Below are 20958 nucleotides of genomic sequence, written 5' to 3'. Positions count from 1 at the left end.
TTTAGGATCACTATGAATGAAGCGATTGTACTTTTAGGATCATTATGAATGAAGCTATTGTACTTTTAGGATCATTATGAATGAAGCGATTGTACTTTTAGGATCATTATGAATGAAGCGATTGTACTTTTAGGATCACTATGAATGAAGCGATTGTACTATTAGGATCATTATGAATGAAGCGATTGTACTTTTAGGATCATTATGAATGAAGCTATTGTACTTTTATGATCACTATGAATGAAGCGATTGTACTTTAGGATCATTATGAATGAAGCGATTGTACTTTTAGGATCATTATGAATGAAGCGATTGTACTTTTAGGATTATTATAAATGAAGCGATTGTACTTTTAGGATCAATATGAATGAAGCGATTGTACTTTTAGGATTAGTATAAATTAAGCGATTGTATATTTAGTATCAGTATGAATGAAGCAATTGTATTTTTAGGATCATTATGAATGAAGCGATTGTACTTTTAGGATTATTATAAATGAAACGATTGTATTTTTAGGATCATTATGAATAAATCTGCTTTTGAGATCATCATAAATGAATCGATTGTTTTTAAGATCATTTTGAATGAAACGTTTTCTTTTAACATCATCATGAATGAAACGTTTCCTATTAATATCATTATGGGTTTTCGACTAGATGAATTCCTTCTCAAACTATCAGTCAGGCGAGTCGCTCGCCTTTATACAGCGACTGCATAATTATAAAAATTTCAATACTACCAGACCACCACTGGCATTCGCTATTTTTCCCTCTCTTACCGTGTTTCGTATAACATATTAATGATGGAAAGCTGACACGACCCAAGTCTATGATCGATATGAGCACGGTTGCTTGGTGGCAGAACTCAGCCGACGCATAACCACATCATTTAACAGGATCTGTGCCATACACAGCTTATGAAGAAATGTGTGGTAAACTACCGAAGGCATTACGGTAACAGTTTATGAAATATTGCGTCAATTAGCATCATGTATTCGTATACATTTTTAACTTCGGTCGGCCGCTCATGCTTAAAATGAGACGCGGTGTGGTGGTGAAGTTAAAGTGAAACAGGAATCACAGACGGCTGGAAAACATTGTGACGAGCTGGTTTGTCCGATCGTACACTTACGGCATGGTATAATAACTGGACACATCGATCGCTGGATAATAGGTCAGGTTAACGGATGGTGAGTATTTTTGCACATATTTCGCTTCCTCACAAACAAACAGAAGCAAAACAAACCACCAAATATTTAAAAGCAGACGATTTTCTTCCTTAAAGGCAGCATGTTGTAATCGATTGAAAAGGGGATGTACTTGTATCATCGTTTCAGAATCTTATGGTTAAGCTTTAACGGCTGAGTGGGCGCAGATCAGGTTGTCCCACTTCTTTTCCTACCTGGGTTATCTTCATTTTGAGATTTATGAGTAAGATTGAACGGTAGAGTGGGCGCAGTTCAGATTGTTGTAACTCTTTTCTTAAGTCGGCGGTCTCTCATTTACCCTCAGTTATTTCTTTTATGTTAGTACTACTTTGTATACAGACGGTACATGTATGTTCAACGAGTGTGGTGACCTCAATTTTCTAATTTCCCACGCCGTGTTCCTTTCAGATAGTAAAGTCACGATGATACCACCAATATATACATGTTAAATAAAGAAAGTATACAGTCTGTTTCAGTTGGAAGAACTAACTTTTCCTATTAGTCTCCAAATAAAGCCACAAAACTGAACTTTACATGAAAAACTGACAGTATTTTTGTTAGTGGTGGATATAATTTCACATTAAATTTCAGATTTTGTTTTCTTTGGAACGCGGTGTCTTTCAGGTAAATGGCGTTCCGATTCTGCTTAAACAAGCTAAACAGATCATATCAGGTATACATTTACGCAGGTAATAATATTTTACCAAAAGTTGCAATTGAATACTAATGTATTAGACACTTGACTTATAGAATTTTTCTCGTACATCGACATTGTAAATATCGTCGCTTTCTCGTAGTACATCGACATTGTTAATATCGTCGCTTTCTCGTAGTACATCGACATTGTTAATATCGTCGACTCTTCTGATTAATGTTTCGTTATTAACAGACGACCTAAACCGTTATGTGTACGATCATCTTTGTACACTGATATCAAACAGTTGGGATTAACAGCCTTGTAGTTGAAGCTTTTCCCGGCACCTCGTGAGCGGAGCCATTAAAACGGATATATGTGACAGTTAAACACGATTAACGTACAAAAAACCTCAAACAGAAATCCCTAATACACCACACTTTAGAAAAAAATCAAAATAAATAGCTCTCTCTCTCTATACTATCTATCTATCTATCTATATATATATATATATATATATATATATATATATATATATATATATATATATATATCGTATACGTATATTACAGTAAGATCCCCCAACCGTCTGTGACTCTTCTAAAAGAGGAGATAGAGATTGATGTCAATATTTTTGTTTTATTGCTTTGAAAGGTTATTGGTTTGCTTTTGTTTCTTCATGTTATTTTAATGAAATTTTAATAGAGTCAATTGCTATATTTCTTTTCAGTTAATGTAACATTAACGCTGTACTTCAGCTGTTGTCTGTATGAGTGAACAATATTATGTCAGAAACAAACGTTGCTTTCATGTGTCAAATCTGAGCCTGTTTCACGGATGCATAGCGAATGTGCTGCGTCTGCGCTGTTGTGATTTGTGTATTTTATTTTAAAACGGCAGTTGATAGTTTACTGCGGTCTTACGACCACTAGAAGTGTGACGCGTTGGTAAGTAAATGATTAAATACATGCAAACAACGTATTCATTTATGTTGTCACAGTTTTTACACATACGTCATATGCCATGTTTTAGAGAACTTACGAAAAGTAAAGCCAAAAATCAACAACATAGTATTCTTGGTCGTCTTCAATTAATTACAAAGGAAATTAATGTAATCCAAATTTTCAAAGTTCAAGAAAAGGATCAAGTTTCCTCCAAAAGCAACAGAAGTAAGAAAATACAAAAGTATTTGTTCCTTTGTAAGAAAATACAAAAGTATTTGTTCTTTTGTAAGAAAATACAAAAGTATTTGTTCTTCAGTAAGAAAATACAAAAGTATTTGTTCTTTTGTAAGAAGAGTGGTGCCCAAGCGATGCAGATCTTACAGGAATAAATGTATATTTACTTCATTATTATTATTATTATTATAATTATATATATATATATATATATATATATATATATATATATATATATATATATATATATATATATATATATATAAGTATGGCGGTGGCGGTCGAAATTTGAGGTCTGGATAGCATATTTGTAACCCTTGAATTTGAAGAGTTGGGAAGACATCTGGTTTTTGTGAAAAAGCAACCCTGCTGTATCACGACTTGTCACGCTAAAAGCACGATTTCTTTTAAATCCCAAACCCCCTGACACGGCATTGCTTAAAAAAAACAGGATTTTCAGTAATCTTGGGGATCCCCCCCCATCCCGTTAATATATGCCTGTAACATGTAGCATGTATGAACAGCCCCACTTACACACACTATAAAACTGTCTTTGGAGCTGTTTACACAGCAAATTGTCATAGGGTAAATTAAAAGGCCAAGAGGTCAGGTACAAACAACCACCATTTCATGAATTACGTAACTGGCTGACAATGGCTAGGGTATATGCTAAGTCCTGTAAAGACTGCTGTGGAGGAGCCCATTGTACTAATTTGCATGGGTTAAGTTCACAAAGCGGAAGAACCCAATTTGTTTTAAGTTATTGGTAAATCAAAGAGATTTTAGATGCCTGTTGAAGAACAAAATTTATTACGCATCATTGTCTTGAATGAGAATGTATAATCAATCTTTATAATAATGATGATGATGATGATGATGATGATGATGATGAATTCTCCCCATAGGCCGTCAGGATAAACAAACGAGAGAGAGAGAGAGAGAGAGAGAGAGAGAGAGTAAAGCATGTTTAAATAACTTGAGCATAAAACTACCAAGTGTATACAAAATGCACTAACATAACACGTTTAAAACTTTTTCTGATTTGGGGAATTTTCATTCCAAAAAATAGTACCTGAGTAAGCTAATGCTTTTTTAAAGTACCTCTTTTTGGAAATGATGTTTTGCAATGATCATTTGTAATTTATCGCATTTTAGGTCATTGCTACTGTTTTTAAAATGAAATATACCATTCAGATATTGTGGACAAAATTCATTCTTTACTTTGAACTTTACTATGGACGTTTGGTAGGCTAATCCGCATTCAAACTTAGGCATTTTTCATCTTCAAGAACAGATTTCTGGATGGTGTATCAAATGGTAAACTTGAAACAATTCTTGCTGCATATGTTGAAGTTTATAGATTGCTTTAGGATTAGTCTCAGTTGTATTTCCCCCAAATTGTGCAGCATTAGTCCAGAACAGGAATCATGAATGCTTTGCAAATTCATTTCCAATAGTTGAATGGTAAGTAACATGTTATCATCTGTAATAGGTAAAATGTTGAATATACTACAGAACAGTGGGGCACGGAGCTAAAAATTCCGCCCGTGGCGGATGCCCAATATGTCGCCCTCTGCCGATTATTTTTACGGCGGCGACATCATCAAGGGCGGCGTCACTGTATGTTCAAACTATTATACTCCTTTACCCCCTCTCTTTCCTTTTCCTTTTTCCTTTCTTTTTCTTCTTTCTTTTGTTCTTTTTCCCTCTTTTGCCTCCCCTTCAGAAGTGCTACCCAAGGCGATTGGTCCCATCGACCCGCCCCAATCCGGTACTCCAGTGTGTTACAGAACAAATGTTTTCCATTGCTTACACCAGTCTAGATTCGTATCAATATTTAACTCTCAAACGTGTCAACATTTTCAATATGACTTTTGCAGATATACAGCTGAAGATGTTGGGTTACTGTTCTTTTATAATCATTGCTTGCTTAATTCCAATAATATTGCCTTGCATTTAGTGAGACAGATAAACGTATTATTCAGTGAACACCACTATCAATTTGAAATACATTTTCGCACAGTTTTTTGTTAAAAGTTACAGCGTTAACATCAGACTTATGCAAAGTAGTATCATCAACAGTTTGTTTTTAATGGTGTACATACAGGGGCAAGTCATTTATAAACATTATAAATAGTATAAGCCCTAATATAGATCCCTGTGGAACTCCTTTGTTGATGGACATCGGTTCAGATTTAATGTTACCATTGACAACTTGTTGGGTTCTGTCAGATAGGTATGATTTGAAACATGAAAGTGATAAGTGAAAGCATTTACACTCTTCAAGTTTCCATGCAAGTATTGTATACTCAACAAAGTCAAAGGCCTTCTTAAAGTCAAGCTATACAGTTCCAACCAATTCTCCATTGTCCACTGGAAGCAACCACTAATAAATGAGTTTTGTTAGCGCAGACTGACAGGAGTGGTTTCGCCTAAATTCAGGTTCCCTTTATGTATTAAAGATTACTGGCAAGTTTGTGAAAAGTGGTAATAATTCTTTGAAGTCGGATTTTACTCTATATATGTAATGCAAAACATGATTGTGTCAGTTGTCCGAATAGTGTTCAATTGAATCAGTTTCAACAGAGATTCTAGAAGCAATTAGCTATCAAATGAGTAGGCAAAGTCCATCAAAATTAATTACATAAATGGTTGACAGAGTTTTACTTTGTGAAGCACAACAGAAAACTTAGCATTTAATTCGCTTTACATACTGTTACTCCATCTTCTAGTCAAAAGATGATCATGACATCACTGACTGGTTTGATTTCTGTGAGTGCGTTAATAGTTTATCAGGTCAATTTGTTTTCTGAACTGTCTGTGCACACCTGACAGGAGATGCCGCTTGTAATTTCCTCATCAATATATAATGTTTTGTTTTTGTTTTTTCATCTGAGATTTTCGCTGCTCACGCTTCTGCACTGCATCTGTTGTTCTCCGTTCAAAATTTGTTGCTCCAGTATGGATGAGACTCCGCCAGGTGGTACGATCCTGTGAGATCTTTCCAATTCTCAGGGTCAATGCTGACGTGTCTAAAGGATGACTTGAAGGAGTCTTTGAACCGTTTCCTCTGACCATCCTGAGATCATTTTCCCTTCTTCAGTTCGCCGTAGAGGATCTTATTTGGTAGACACTCTTCTGACATCCTGCTGATGTGACCTGCTCATTTCAACGGTGATTTCATCAGTAGAACGTGGATGCTTGAAATGCGTGCTCGTGTGAGAACCAGAGTGTCTGGAGCCTGTCCTGCTATCTCATCCTCATCAGTTTTCCCCCGGAAATCCATGTGTAAATGGTACAACATTGCGTATGTACACCGTCCAGGTTTCGCAAGCACACAGCAGGTCGGCAACACAATGGCATTGTACGCCTTAAGTGTTGTTCGTAGACTGATACCTCTGTGCTCCCATGCATTTGCACATATTCTGCCAAATATCACAGTTGCTTTAATCTATGTGGACTGCAGGTGACAGTTTGCTGCCGAGATAGTTAACTTGACCACTGCGTCCATGGTCTGGCTATGTACTGTGATGGTATGATGTACATAAGGGTTTTCCTTATGCCGGTTAATGCATCACCTGTCTTTTTTGGCACTAATTGTGAGACCGAAATTGTTAAAGCTCAGGAGAAATGGTCCATCCATACTGTGTTACATGTCAGGCTCAGATTTTACATTCAGAAAAAGCAATTAGAGCGTCCACTTCGTTTGCCGGAGGTTGCGGGTTTGAACCCCGGCCGAGTCATACCAAAGATTTATAAAGGTAGTACTAACAGCTGCCTCGCTCGGCGCTCAGCATTAAAAGGTTAGTGTTAGGACTGGTCGGCCTGGTGTCAGGATAATGTGACTGGGTAGGATATCAGGCTACATGTCTGCTCCAATGATGGATATCATTATAAACCGCCACACTGCTGACATCGTAGTGATATATCTGCAAAATTCTTAAAGCCACGTTAAACGGTTTAAAACCCCCCACAAAAACACATTCACGAAACAGTCGTCAGCATGTAGATCGCGAATTTCCGCTACCAGTGACTTCATCTTTGCCTGTAGTCTTCACAGATTGAACAGCTTGCCGTTATTCCGGTATCTTATGTCGATTCCAGTGTCATAGCTTTGGAAGGCATCGGTAAGCATGGCAGAGAACGTAATACTGAGGAGGGTTTGAGGTAACACACAGCCCTGCTTGACTCCATTGGTGGCTGGGTATGGTTCAGATGACTCACCATCATCCACAATACGAGCGAGCATGCCATCAGTGAATTGTCGCACCATTGCAATGAATTTATCTAGGCAACCAAATTTCGCCACGATCTTCCAAAGACCTCCACAGCTGACTGTTTCAACGGCTTTTATCAGGTCGATGAATGTGGTATACATTTTGGAGTTCTGTTCCAGTAATTTCTCCATAAATTGACGAGCGGCAAACACATTGTCTGCGGTCCCTTGTCCTTTTCCAAAGTCACAGTGACTCTCTGGCAGAAGACCTTGACGTACTGAAGAGAACGTATCAACATAAGGCATTCCAGAGTATACCACGTCCATCGAAATAGGAGCACTATAACATTATCGACATGTTGAATTGAATATTCAGATTGAGTCTCGTTATTACGATTCGTTATCATAATCTCGTTAAAATTACGAATTGACCCATGCTGTTCAGGATGATTTAGTCATGAAATTGATTGAAAGACAATAATAAGCATTCACTCGTGATTGCACAATTGATTTGTGCTGATAACGTATTAGTGATTCTGGGGAAATGTACGCAGTTAGAAATCCAAACTGGCGCTGAGATTGCTACAGTTAAATTCCTACAATATCGGCAAATACTCGTGTTTTCTAAAATGACATTGTTTCCATCAACATAACAGACATATCAACCATGATTGATTTTTTCTATGTTTGTTTTAGAATTCTGAATGTTTTCCAAAATTTAACGAAAACTGGATGTCGCCAGACATAGAAACTTTGCGAAAGATCGTGAATTTCATTGCTATTCCAAATCTCAACAAAAATGTGGATAAGTCTGAACTTTGTAGGAGAAAGGCGAATATTAAATATGTCAATACCTACTTTGTGTACGGTCGTTTGTTTAATGCCACCGGTTAAAACTTACGTAACGAATGTTTTCACTTGGTCAGAATAACTCAGAGATCAAATAAAGACAAGGAATATAATTTCATTACAACTCATATATATTGTAGATTGTTCGATGGAAGCGAAAATTTCTGACAATCAAAACCCGACACATCAACTCACTACTATACGCCGATTTTCCCATGTCGCATTTAAAAAAAAATTGCCTTCATGGTGCTGTTTTCTCCGGACACTTAACAACGAAAGTATTGTGAATATAATTTACTCAAATTCTATGTGAACACGATAATGTCATCCTATTCTGGAAACAAATCCCTTTAAATATTTTTATATTTTGTTTATATAATTCTAACCGCCGTAACTCCAACCTCCATAAAACGTCCAAACTTTCATACTTAGTTTCTGGTTGATACTTATATGTGTTTTAGTAGATTATATCAACGCATTTTATATGAAAAATGTCATAAGTCACTCTACAATCGCACAGATTGTTTACGAAATTATTTACCTCTGTAACGTAACTATCATTGATATTATATTAAACAAAGCATAACTCAACAACCAAATATAATTTGTGTGTAAAAATTGAAATTGTGAAGGAAACTTAGATTGTAAGTAGGAATACATGATTATTGATCTTCAGTTCGATACTTTATATTTTGTTAATTTTCTAATCTGAATTGTAACCATTTTCCTGGAATGACGGTCATACCCATACTGGACATAGGAGTTTATTACTGTTGTATTACCTGTATAGCTCGTTAAACTGCAAAAAATGCCCCCCCCCCCGGTCATTCCAAAATGTGATGTACATGTATATTCATTTTTCTATATAGGCAAGCATAGTTCGTGGTCAAACTGCATGAGATAGAGTTCTGGCAATGCTAGCGTTATGGTCAGTTCTGACCGTGAGAATCCAACAGGCAAGTTTAAACAACAGTAACATACAATCGCACATCTGTGTATGTGTATGCGTATGGTGATGATATTTTACAATACTAAAAGACCACCAACTATTTTATTCATTGTAAGTGTATTAAATGCTTCAGAAAAACAAGAAAATTATTTTCTTGTATTCAGATTTGAATTTCCAATAATTTTCAAAGGTTTATATATATATATATATATATATATATATATATATATATATATATATATATATATATATATATATATAATTCTCAACGCTCAAGTCACCCCTCAAAACAGAATTTTTAGTCTTCCCCACCCCCATCACTCTTTGGGAAGATGGCAGGTATGGAGAAGCATGTTCGTTTGTAACACTTCAATGAATCAGTCACGGATAGTCTTTCCTGTCTTAGCTTGTAGTGGCTCTTACCAGATATGTGATTCGAAATATTTTTGCGAGGTTGTGAGATCCCGCTAATTCATTAGACGCTGAACATAATACCGTTGCCATCATTACTTCCGATGTGTATAAAAGAGGCACTTCACATGTACACGGTTCATCTGTTGTTCATAGCTGGAGCTATGGAATTAGTACTCTGGTACTGTATTGATCGCTTTTTCAGATATGATATAAGTCAATGTCAGTGAGTACAGATTATCGTTCATCCTTGATTGAAATAAGCCGTACGTACGTAAAAAAATCCGGCCTCCCTACACGCTTGAAAAAAATTATTGTTCTGATTCTACGAAACAAGTGAACTTATTAAATCCGCTATATTACTATAGTAAACCAGCCCCCAGCCCACCCCCACAAAAAAAAAACAAAACGATTTTTGAGGCGAATATTTTTCAGTATAGTCACAGATATTCATTCATGTAAAATGTGTATGAATGAGTGTCCGATGATGCCTGAATATGTGCATTTTGTATTTTTTTTTAGCATAACCAATTACAAAAATTGAGTGCGACATAGCAGATGAGTCAGTCATGATCAAATGTGTTATCCTCGTTAAAGAAAGTTTATTATTATTATTATTATTATTATTATTAAACAAGTCTCACTGCCCAGTTCAGAGTACCAAGGACTGCTATACTAAAATGAAAGTTGTTTTCCATGTGTACCATATTTTTCATAAGGCACAGTTTATCACTGTTTCCTATTACATCGTGTCTAATCTGAACCAATGTGCAGGGAAACGTAAATTTAGTCAAATCATGTCTTTCAGCTTCTTTTAATTTCAGTCAAGATATCGTTCAAATTCTAAAACACGCTTAATTTCATTATTAAATCAAAGTTTCTTACTTTCAATTAAATCAGTTTTCCATTTCAGTCTAAAACAGTTAAAGTAATCAAAGTTCCCTCGTGCTAGGTATGGAGCTTTGCACTTCGACTTGATTTAGTAGTATTTCACTGAGTAATCAACCGTCACCCCAGCATAACATATCACAGATATAACAAACGCTTTCACATAATCATAAATATGAATGTAAAAATAATACAATTGCAAGTATAGTTTAAATAAAGAAGTTTTTCATTGAAAATTTCCTAAACTATAACCTTACTTCCATTACACACACGCACGCACGCACACACACTTGAGAAAACAGGCAATCGATGATTTTCAACGAGTTGAAGACCATTATTTCAATTTTCGAAATCTTATGAAGAGCAGAGGGGTCCGAAATGACAATATAGTACGAAGCACACGCCTTAAGAGCAACTCTATTATGTTGCATAATCTGTAATAATAGCATTGATTGTTTAATTAAATATTTAAATATTTTCATTAGGTTGATCTAAATTATTAGGAAATTATTACTTTGTAACGCTTGTTAAAGATCTATATATATATTTCTGTGTTGTCAATAATTTCCTCACATTGACTCACTGCACGGCCATATCCAAAATGCATTAAATATACTGAAAGCTGATATTTAAAAAAAAAAATAGAACAAATTTGACATTTCGTTGGGTTAGGACAAAAACATCAATCGTGGCCATCGTTGTCAGGCTGTTGTATACTTGACCACACACGCGTTCATATGGATGGGTAAACAGAGCTTAAATTCACAAAGATATTAAATTCCTTGGATGTTATGCATGAATAATGAGTTATCCAAATATTGATTTGTGCGGATAATACTATATTTGGGGGGGGGGTCTTGACTTAATGTACATTAGCTCGGGTCTTATGCTAACAATCATTTGTCCACGGTGAGAAGGACAGCAAAATCGAAATGTATATGATTATTAAATTAACTGGTCGTAATTTCTTTAGGAATTTAACTCCAAAATATACTGCAAATTTTATCCAAACATATGTCCAAGAATACTCTTAAAATTGAGGCAACCCCTAATCGGTTTGCAATTCAACATCTGGTCTGGCGAACGGACATGGCCTGTCAAGGCGAACAAACAGGTTATACAAATTAATACACTGTATATTTTAGTTATTTATGTAAATTATAATTGTTATTTTTAATTGCAACAGGCGTCCTCTTCCTCGAAAATGCCTAAGAATTTTTCTTGGATTATCGATGAAAAGCTGTGTGGGATGGGTTTTCCGGGACAATGCGAAAACATTGTGTACCTTTTGGAGAACAATGTGAAATGTCTGATCTCACTCACACCAGAGAGGGAACCGCCGGTGCAAGATTTCAAAGGTATAACGAAACTTAACATGCGTCGAACAAATAAAGCATGCAAACAATAACAGTAACTGTTTACCTGTCGGTAAACATACGGATGTTAACACATTTCTTCCTTTAAACTGGATGATTACCTTGTGATTTTGTTTCTTTTTATCAATATTGTTATGCTTCCTAAAGTCTGCAAGAATCAGAGTTATATGTATCTTTCGAGATATCTGAAGCCCTTCACTAATATAGCTTAGACAGACTTGAACACTTTTACATCACGCTGATTAATGTTTGTTTGCGATGAGAGTTGTGACGATATGATTACGTTAGGCATTGTTATTTTCCAAATATGTCGAATTTGGTTTTATGCATAAATTAAATCACGTAGTCACTTTCTCCTGTCATTCTGAGACCGGCAATTAAGATATTTGTTCTGCTGGCATTAGGAACAATTTTTGCGAAGACACCAAAGATTTACTCATTTCTAAACACAGATCATATGCTAAATAGTCTGGGTCTCTTTTTCCTGGCTTTCCTGTGCACTGTCTAAGTCCAGAGGAAGCAAGACAGGGAAGATACAAGAACTTAAAATTAAAAAAACAAACACGTACGAAGTTCTAAGGTAGCTTTTGATCTCCATGAAAATCCCATATATCACATAATCACATTAAAAATGACTCTCACAAGTGTTCATAAAATACTCAAAGTTTGGGAATTAAAGTTCACCGGATGAGCAAACTTTGTACTTTGTGACCTCTTCAGCCTTGAAGATATACCTAGTGCGTGTATAAACAACATGCCTTTTTAAAATAAGAATATGATCGGAAATTGGCTTTCCAACTCTTTGTTTTTTTTTTTACATTCGTACTCGTCTGGTTATGTTTACACAATCTTTTTTGTCCATATATATATATATATATATGAAAACAATGAAAGGAAGGAAAAAGATAAAGTCATTGTTATCATGGATTTTCTATGTCTAAACAAAAGAACGCAAACACAAAGGAACCAGTCTGTACTTGTAAAGCACGTGTGTCTCCAGAATAATTTGATTTTTTTTTCTACTTTTTTTAATGGTATCAAAACCAGATCGGATCATCGAGATTTTGGTAAGCAGATGCATACTTAATTTTACTCGCCAGCTTAAAGCGAGCTTTGCTAAACTGTGATAGCAAGGTTCTAAATAAAAAAGTTCGCAAATTTACGAAATGTGTTTAAAAATACCCGATTAATTGCATTTCGATGCAAATATGCCAGCCACATTTTATGTGTCTACCTCAACCGCTCAGTCGGTTTATGTTGAAAAACGTTCAAGTGCATTAAAGGTCACCTGCCACCTATATTGTACAAACGTGTGATATTATTATCGTTATAAACAAAACGCATTGGTTATGCATGCACACCATAAAAATGTTTAATTAGACTTAAAACTCCGCTTTATAAAATGAAAAAAATTATTCGGCAATCTCCGTAAACAATCGTTAGTTTCCGCGTGCCAAAACCGGGTATAACGTACATTTATCCCTTCTATTCAACCTAGCCATTCAAGAGCTTAATTTCCCCACGTAAATGTCTATGTGATATAGCGTACGATCGTGCTTTTGTACAGCAAATATGGTGCACTGTGTTGCATACGGATGTAACCAAAAGAGTGATGATGGTAAAAAGCGTTCTTTCTTTTTCCGAAAAACCATGTTTACCAGAAAAAAGTGTATATAATCTGTGGGATCACAATGGGGAGGGATGGGAAAGTTGTATCATTTATGCCGGATTATAGTGAATTTGGCCCAGAGACAATTCGGCCCAACTCGAAATACAATTCGGCCAAACTTGACAATAGTTCTTTTGTTTTTCTTCTTAACAAACGTTCTTTTTCTTCAACAAAAAAGTAGATGCTATGTACGATAGGTTTTAGGGGGAAAAATAAATTTAAACAAACTATTTTGATATTCTTTGAAAGAAAATAATCATTCTTAGTAACGTACATATTTATGAGAGAAAACACAAACTGACATATCTTGCTTGTTCTAATCAAAATATTTATATACATTTTTTATGCTAACAAATATATGCATCTGCACAACGACATTCTCAATTTAAGTCTTCCGGTCAAATTATCAATAATCATTTATTAAATAAAAATACGTAACATATAATATTCTACATAATACGTATACATTTTGCTAAGGGTAGTGTACATGGGATATTATAACAGATATACTTAATTTAAGGCTTCACGTTGTAACACAGCTGCATACAATACATACTAGATTACACATGAGAGAGAGAGAGAGAATAATATTGAGCATTTTGTCAGTGTTTAGTTGCTGCAATATGAAGCTCTTACCAGTTAATGTTATTGTTTTTATTTTTCAAGTTGTCTTAGTGTTTGCGCGCGTAATTTGAAAGCTTGTCATTACTGGTCAATGTCGTCAATCATATTTGCTCCATTATTCCGTACAAATTAGAAAGGAAATAATTTTGTGTTTAATTTGTGCCCCCCCCCCACGGTATAAAATAAATTGATAAACATACACTTGTTTGAAAATAAAATGAAAGAAATTAACCTTGCATTGTTATCATATATTCCTTCTTTTTTCATCATGCGAAAATTATTTTTAAAAAAATATATATCCAAGAAATCCGTATATGTAGCGGATGCCAGCTTGCGTATGCATCCTTAGTGTAGTGTGTATCGCTTATGTCAAATAAAAAAATCGCAAATAACACGATCAAGTATCACCTGATTGCTTGAAGGCACCTGCCATTTACGCATGATAAGTTACTTATTGCAAACTGACCCAGATTGTATTGTATCCAGGTTAATTATAAGTCGGTATCTCGCAAATAAACAAAAAAATCATTATTTTAAAATACATTCAATGTGAGTGCAAATGGGAATCGTTTTGCTAGCATGGGTTACAAAAGTAGTATTAAAGCAAGTTATTATTGTGTATAATATTTTCCCTTCAAACATCAATTATGATTACATATGGCAAACAAATAGAAGCCCGGGTGATAAACACAACTGGCATGGAGCAATAAACTCATTGTTTAAACTCACCGACAGGAGATCAAATACATAGGTTATTTTATTACAATGCAAACCATCCCCGGAAAATTTACTTTGGTATCTTTTTAGTGTGACGATTTTTTCTTTTGAAGTCGGCCGACAAAAGGAAGTCAAGTTTGGTACCTTTGGATTCTTTAAGTGTGCCGATTTCTTTCATCTTTTTTTTTTTTTTTTTATAAAGTCTGCCGACACAGGGAAGCCAGCATTCATTCTTTTTACCTGTATTAACGAGAATTTTCAAAGTAAATTGTAACAATTGAACATTGAAAGCGGCACAATCTAATGCGTCGTGCACGCATACAAATTAGTTTTCATTAGTTTCATCTAAAATATTACCTGTCCATAGCTTATAGTGTTTTATTTTTCGACAACAAGAAGCATGTACTTCGTCTTGTAGGGATAAATGTACGTCATTTCCGGTTGCGTCCTCTATAGGTGGGAAATCGGAACTAAGGGGAAGTAACAGCGTTGTATACTTCAATTTCGAGTAATTAAATTATTATTTCTTCTTTACACTTGATAATTTTTTAAAATTATTATTATTATTTTTTTGTGCGAGTATAACTATTTTTAATCATGCAATGCAAATCTGATATAAATAGGAAAATGTTGGAGTATGGCCGGTGACCTTTAAGTTCAAAAAGTGGCTAACAATTGAAATATTGCAGTAACATACTGAAACGCAAAACGCGTCGTCTGATTATGACCACAATGAAGTGTATAATGTTTTATGGCTCAGTGTTTCATAGTCTGCGTGAAAAAATTGACTTAGCACCTAATTACTAATGTACAGCAGCAAAACAGAATGTTGAGAAATAAATGAAGGACTCGCAGGAATAGATGTTAAGGTTTTCAGAGTCAGATGTAATAGGAAAGGCAGACTGTGACTATGTCTTTATTAACAGAACACATGCGATTGTCTGAATATTAATATAGCAATCACTAGAATTGATATACAAAAATCAATAACATGTTTTTGTTTGTTATTTACTGTTATTCAGCATTTATATTATTCCTAGCTTCTCTTGGATTTATTTTCTACGTATCAAAGTACCAATGAATTTATTCGAACCAGTCAAAGACTTCACTAACATAATATGCAGATATGTCCTGGTACATTCTGACCGTGAAAGGCCAGATTTACTCTATATTTGATTTACTAGAATTATACAACTCAGCTCATCAGCAGTGTTGTTACAGATCTGGACTTCATTCCGGTCAAGGTATTAGACTTCACTCCCCCCACTCAAGAGCAAATTGACCACTGTCTGGAGGCAATCAGCAAAGCCAACCTGGAGGGCAAGGTACAGTTACAATTTTTCTTATATTCCGTTTTATATTTCATTCTTTTTTCTTTTTTTTGTTTTTGTTTCTAGAACATATTAATCGATTTGATCGAGGATTGATCATTTTCACCAAGGACAAACAAATCGATCACAACTTCGCAATATTGTTTTCACAAACGCAATTTGGTTTTGCAAAACACGCAAGGATATAATTTATTTTTGCTAAGAATAACCGTAGAATTATGATACATTCTCCCTGTATGATTTTTGTCTTTGTAGCTACTATTTATGATAAGCTGAAAAAATGGGTAATATTTGTAACACACAATTTTTCTTTAGATGCCGTTCAGTCTGTATTATAACACTGAAATATTACTCATATGATCGATCAATCATAAATCATTGGTTGTTACAGTCGTTTAATGTTTTTTTTAACAACCCATGATCGATCTTAAAACAGCGATCATTTTACACGATAAATTTACAAACTTTAATCTAGTATCACCATTTATGCTACTCCAAAATTTTCTGAGAGAGAGAGAGAGAGATTATAGTTTTAGCAATCAAACTGTGTGCTGATATGCTTCGGAAGCCTATACAATTTTATTCAACATTCAAGCCAAAAGTTCCTTTGACATCAACCAGAAAAGTGCATGGGTTCCGATAGCGGCGATGGTGAAAACACTAGTTTACGATTAGACAATGTCAACTGTGCGAGCCCCAATCCAGTTAATTATCCACATTTCCTCTCTCTAATTCCCTTGGTGTGATGGAGTGAGTCATTGATATGTAATAAACGCAGAATAGCCGAATAAATGATGACCAACTGTCCATATTGATATGCTGTCTGTTGTTGTTGTTCTAGGGTTTAACGCCATTTTTCAGTACAAGATAGGCTATACATGGCGGCCAGTATAACTGGTGGAGGAAGAACCCTGGAAAACCCAGGGAAGAACTACCGACCCACGAGAAGCTACTGGCAGGCTTTCCCACATACCCACGCTAGCCGAGCCTTGGACTCGAACCCACGCAGACAGAGGTGAGATGGCAGTGATCCGGAACGGTGAGCGCTTTAGACCACTCGGCCACTCGGGGCCCCGATATGCTGTATGTGAGCTTAGAATACATAGTTTTTAATGTGAACGAAAGGATCATTTACTATACTAAAATAATCACGACATGCCGATACAAAGGTAAGATCAACAGAGAGATGGACGGTCGGATAAAGCTTAAAAGATATAGGCATTGAGAGAGAGAGAGAGAGAGAGAGGTTTAAGTTGTACAGTTTAGATTTGAAGGATAATTAAATCTCTGAGTTTTTATGGATATTTCATTGAAACAAAGTGTTTCCTGTGCTTGCAGGCGGCGGGGGTTCACTGTGCGCACGGGCAGGGTCGGACGGGAACAGTGCTGGCCTGTTATCTGGTAAAGTTTCTGGATTACAGCGCGAAGGACGCGATCCAAAAGATCCGAATGCTTCGGCCAGGATCCATAGAGACCTCAGAACAGGAGCAAGCTATCAGAGACTTTGACAGGCGGATACATCCACCAACGGACTTGATATAACTTGGTCTTGACATGCTGCTTATCTGTTTGCCTAAATGGTGGGATTAACGGTGGGATTAACGGTGCTTTGATCAGCTACCACAAACATTTATTTGCAACCCATGATTATAGTTTGAAACATCTGTACAGAAATATGCAATGTTTAGTGATTGGTAGTTTACTCCTGGTTGTCCTATTTCCTTAACATAAGAGATCACCTCACACCGCTGTCAGTGCCGTTGAGAGGGTAGTCGGCACTTTCATATTCCATGTAAGTCCGACGTGTTTGCTGTTGCTATCCTAACCGACAGCAGCGCACAAATATGCCTTAGCGTTATGCGCAATAATGACACCCCCTACATCCTTCGAGCATACACCTTCCGCTTCCTAGAGTAATTGTTCTCAGCAGTGGTTAAAATTATGTCATGGAAACGTTTAACATGCACGAGCTTCAGGGGAGGTTTGACGATTCTGCATCACTGGTACCGCCCTTCACTATTCGCAGTTAGACGTACATTATGCACGGGTCGTTATAGTACATTATCATAAGCACACGCGAACACTCGTTCTCATACAAATAAAGGTACACATACATACATATTTTCAAGAGGTTGTTGTTTCCCATTAGCTTTCTCCTGAAAGGTTTCCGCGTGCAGTTGCATCTTGCAGTTTTTATGTAATGCACTACGGGAGACCATTATCGTTATAAATATGCAATAATGATAACAAGGAATTAGATGATTGTACGCAACGGTAATTGTACAATTCGTGATGAAATTGTTCAATGTATTGATCACTTTTGCAACAGTTTAAGTCACAAAAGCTAAGTATGAATATATCCAATTTCAAAAGGATTTCTCAATATCTTTGGACTAAGTGAACATCAATACCACACCATGATGATATTATGACGTCATTTTCATTTTTGTTTGGAGGGATTGAAATTCCTTGCAAGCCTATGACATACTGTGCACTCTCATGTTACTAAAAATAGCAGCAAGATATTGGCAATCAAAAGCCATTCAAGCTAGGTAAAATCAAGGGGGTATAATTATAAAAATCTAAACAAAAAAAATCTTAAAATTTCCATACCTCGTAATCCTAGAAAGAAATTATTCACCTCAGCGAGGTTACTTCTTTTGATATATTCTGACTGATTCGGTTTAGTGCTTATTACGTAACTATTTCAACAGAAAATGCTCATCAAAGGTAGTTGCTGCAGTAATGTATCTTTTCTCAGTATATTCTGTAAATTTTTAATCTAGTCTCTGTTAAGAAAGAAAAATAATTACTTCAAGTTATAATTCAGGTGACATGCATTTAGATGACTATTGATAATTGCTTTTGAGCATAAAAGGAACACGATTATCGATATTTCGCAATTTTTCTTCGCCTTTTTGATGCTTCTGTGTATGCCATACCCGAACCTCCAAGTCATCATTATTCTTAATACTTTAATTTATTGACGCAGTTATTTCACCCTTTTGTGACTCAGTCTTTTCCCATCCAAAGCGATGTTATATTTTTTAAAATATAATTTGTAGTAAATGTCTACAACAAATATACCAATATTTTTACCATAAATGACACAAACGTGCAATATAAGGAACTGACATAAAATAACAGTTCTACCTAGGTAATTAGATGATTGGGAGAGAAGTGCGACTGAAAATGCTAAAATGTAATGCACTCTGGGTTGAGGAGAGAGCATTATTATCGTTTTTATCATTGGCATTATACTAGGCATTTCAAAATAGATATTTGGTCGTTTGAAATGGTATTTGTACATTGTAGTTATCTGTATCGTCCTGCAACTTCGATGTAAAACAGTCGTTACTTTGGGAGAAATAACCGTAATGAAAGGCATGAGAAAATGCATGTCATGCGTTCTTACGAGAGAACACGACAATATGACAATGTTATGAACCCCCTGTCGACGATCGGGTTAGACATTATATATTGACGAATGAAATTACAAAGTATTGGACATTATCTTTTTTGTATATCTTTGAGGCGCTGGGTGTGGGTTACCAACTACTGGGGAAGTGAGCGGATATTTAATAGCAACACTAAGTTATATGCTTAAAATTTATTTCGAATTGACTTTACAATGATGAAGTAATGCTCCTCTGAATATGCATATGTTTTATAGAGACAGGTGACAGATTTTAGGCTGTGTCGGTTGTCAAATTTGCCCACTGTGTCTGTGATTAGGTAATGCATACGATCCTTTCCAGCGATAGTATTGGTCAGTGGCCGATGGGTACCGGCAAATGTTTAACTGACTGAAATTCACTGTTAGGTTCAGTTTTGCGTAGCTGGAAATGTTAATACTAAATATAGTTTAATCTCCGGCATTTAAGACTTTTCATTGTAATGTTTAAACCTAGGTCCCGATGCATTCTAGTACGGAAGCAATCGGTTCCAAAATTAGAATTTCTGTGGTCGCCAAAGTGGGTTACAAAATCTATGCAAGCACACTCATTACCTTGGTAAGTAATAGTTGTTGCTACATGTTACAGGAGTCCATCAGGGAAATTTGTTCTATTTTGTTTAATATTGTTACTAATTTTCCCACATTTTATGGAATTTATATATTATATGTCATGCATATTTTTGACAAAAATTAAAAAAGATATATATATATATATATATATATATATATATATATATATATATATATATATATATATATATATATATATATACATTTTCTTACTCATACATTTTTCTTAAATACGCATAGAAGAAAACTTTTTGCAATGCGTGAGCAATTCAGCCAATAAAACGATGTCGACCTTGGAATATATTATAGTTTCTCATTTCCATGGATGTTGCTCTGGCACCAGGGGCTTAGAATGTTCTAAGTCGAATCATTTAGCAAGTAACATGAAGGGTAGTCGACTAACAACCGCTCGTATTTATCGTGCTAAAAAAATAAAACATTACATTGCGGAAAGCAGAATGAAAATTTAATTAGTGCCAGGAAAAGTCCAGTTTACAACATGCGAGCGAGAGAGAGAGAGAGAGAGAATACATTTATGAAATTGATACAGGGAATAAATTGTTATAATTGGCATTGAAAAGTGATAGTATTTATTATCTTATCGTATAAATAAACAATAAGACAAACCATGGAATTGCAAAATGTAAAAACGAATCAATCTGATAAAAAAGGAAAGAAAAATATACTAACTCTTTCAGCAACATAAAAAATAATATTGTAAACACAACATGCTTGAAATTTATTGTCTTCATTTCCAAAGTTCAGGCCGCGTTTATAAACAGTGCAGTCGTTATGTACATACTTAAAAAATAAATTTATTGCTAAAAATGAAGTGAATATATTTTGTAGTTGAATTTATTCTTGTACACTCGATCAAATGTA

General features: G+C 35.3%; 1 protein-coding gene across 1 annotated transcript; it reads left to right on the top strand.

Annotated features, from left to right (window-relative positions):
• Nucleotides 1–882: 882 nt before the first annotated feature.
• On the top strand, nt 883–20377 carry LOC149773994 (dual specificity protein phosphatase 23-like). The gene is made up of 4 exons (XM_089945917.1): nt 883–1189; nt 11519–11690; nt 15940–16043; nt 17388–20377. The coding sequence occupies exons 1-4, from the start codon at nt 1187–1189 to the stop codon at nt 17589–17591; spliced, it is 483 nt and encodes a 160-aa protein (XP_089802043.1). The 5' UTR covers nt 883–1186; the 3' UTR covers nt 17592–20377.
• The last annotated feature ends 581 nt before the right edge of the window (nt 20378–20958 follow it).

Source organism: Sinohyriopsis cumingii, unplaced genomic scaffold (genome assembly GCF_028554795.1).
Source record: "Sinohyriopsis cumingii isolate HCF-2022 unplaced genomic scaffold, ASM2855479v2 utg000459l, whole genome shotgun sequence".
Classification (NCBI taxonomy): Eukaryota; Metazoa; Mollusca; class Bivalvia; order Unionida; family Unionidae; genus Sinohyriopsis; species Sinohyriopsis cumingii.
Note: the sequence above shows the minus strand (reverse complement) of the source record. Positions and strands in the feature narration are given on the sequence as shown.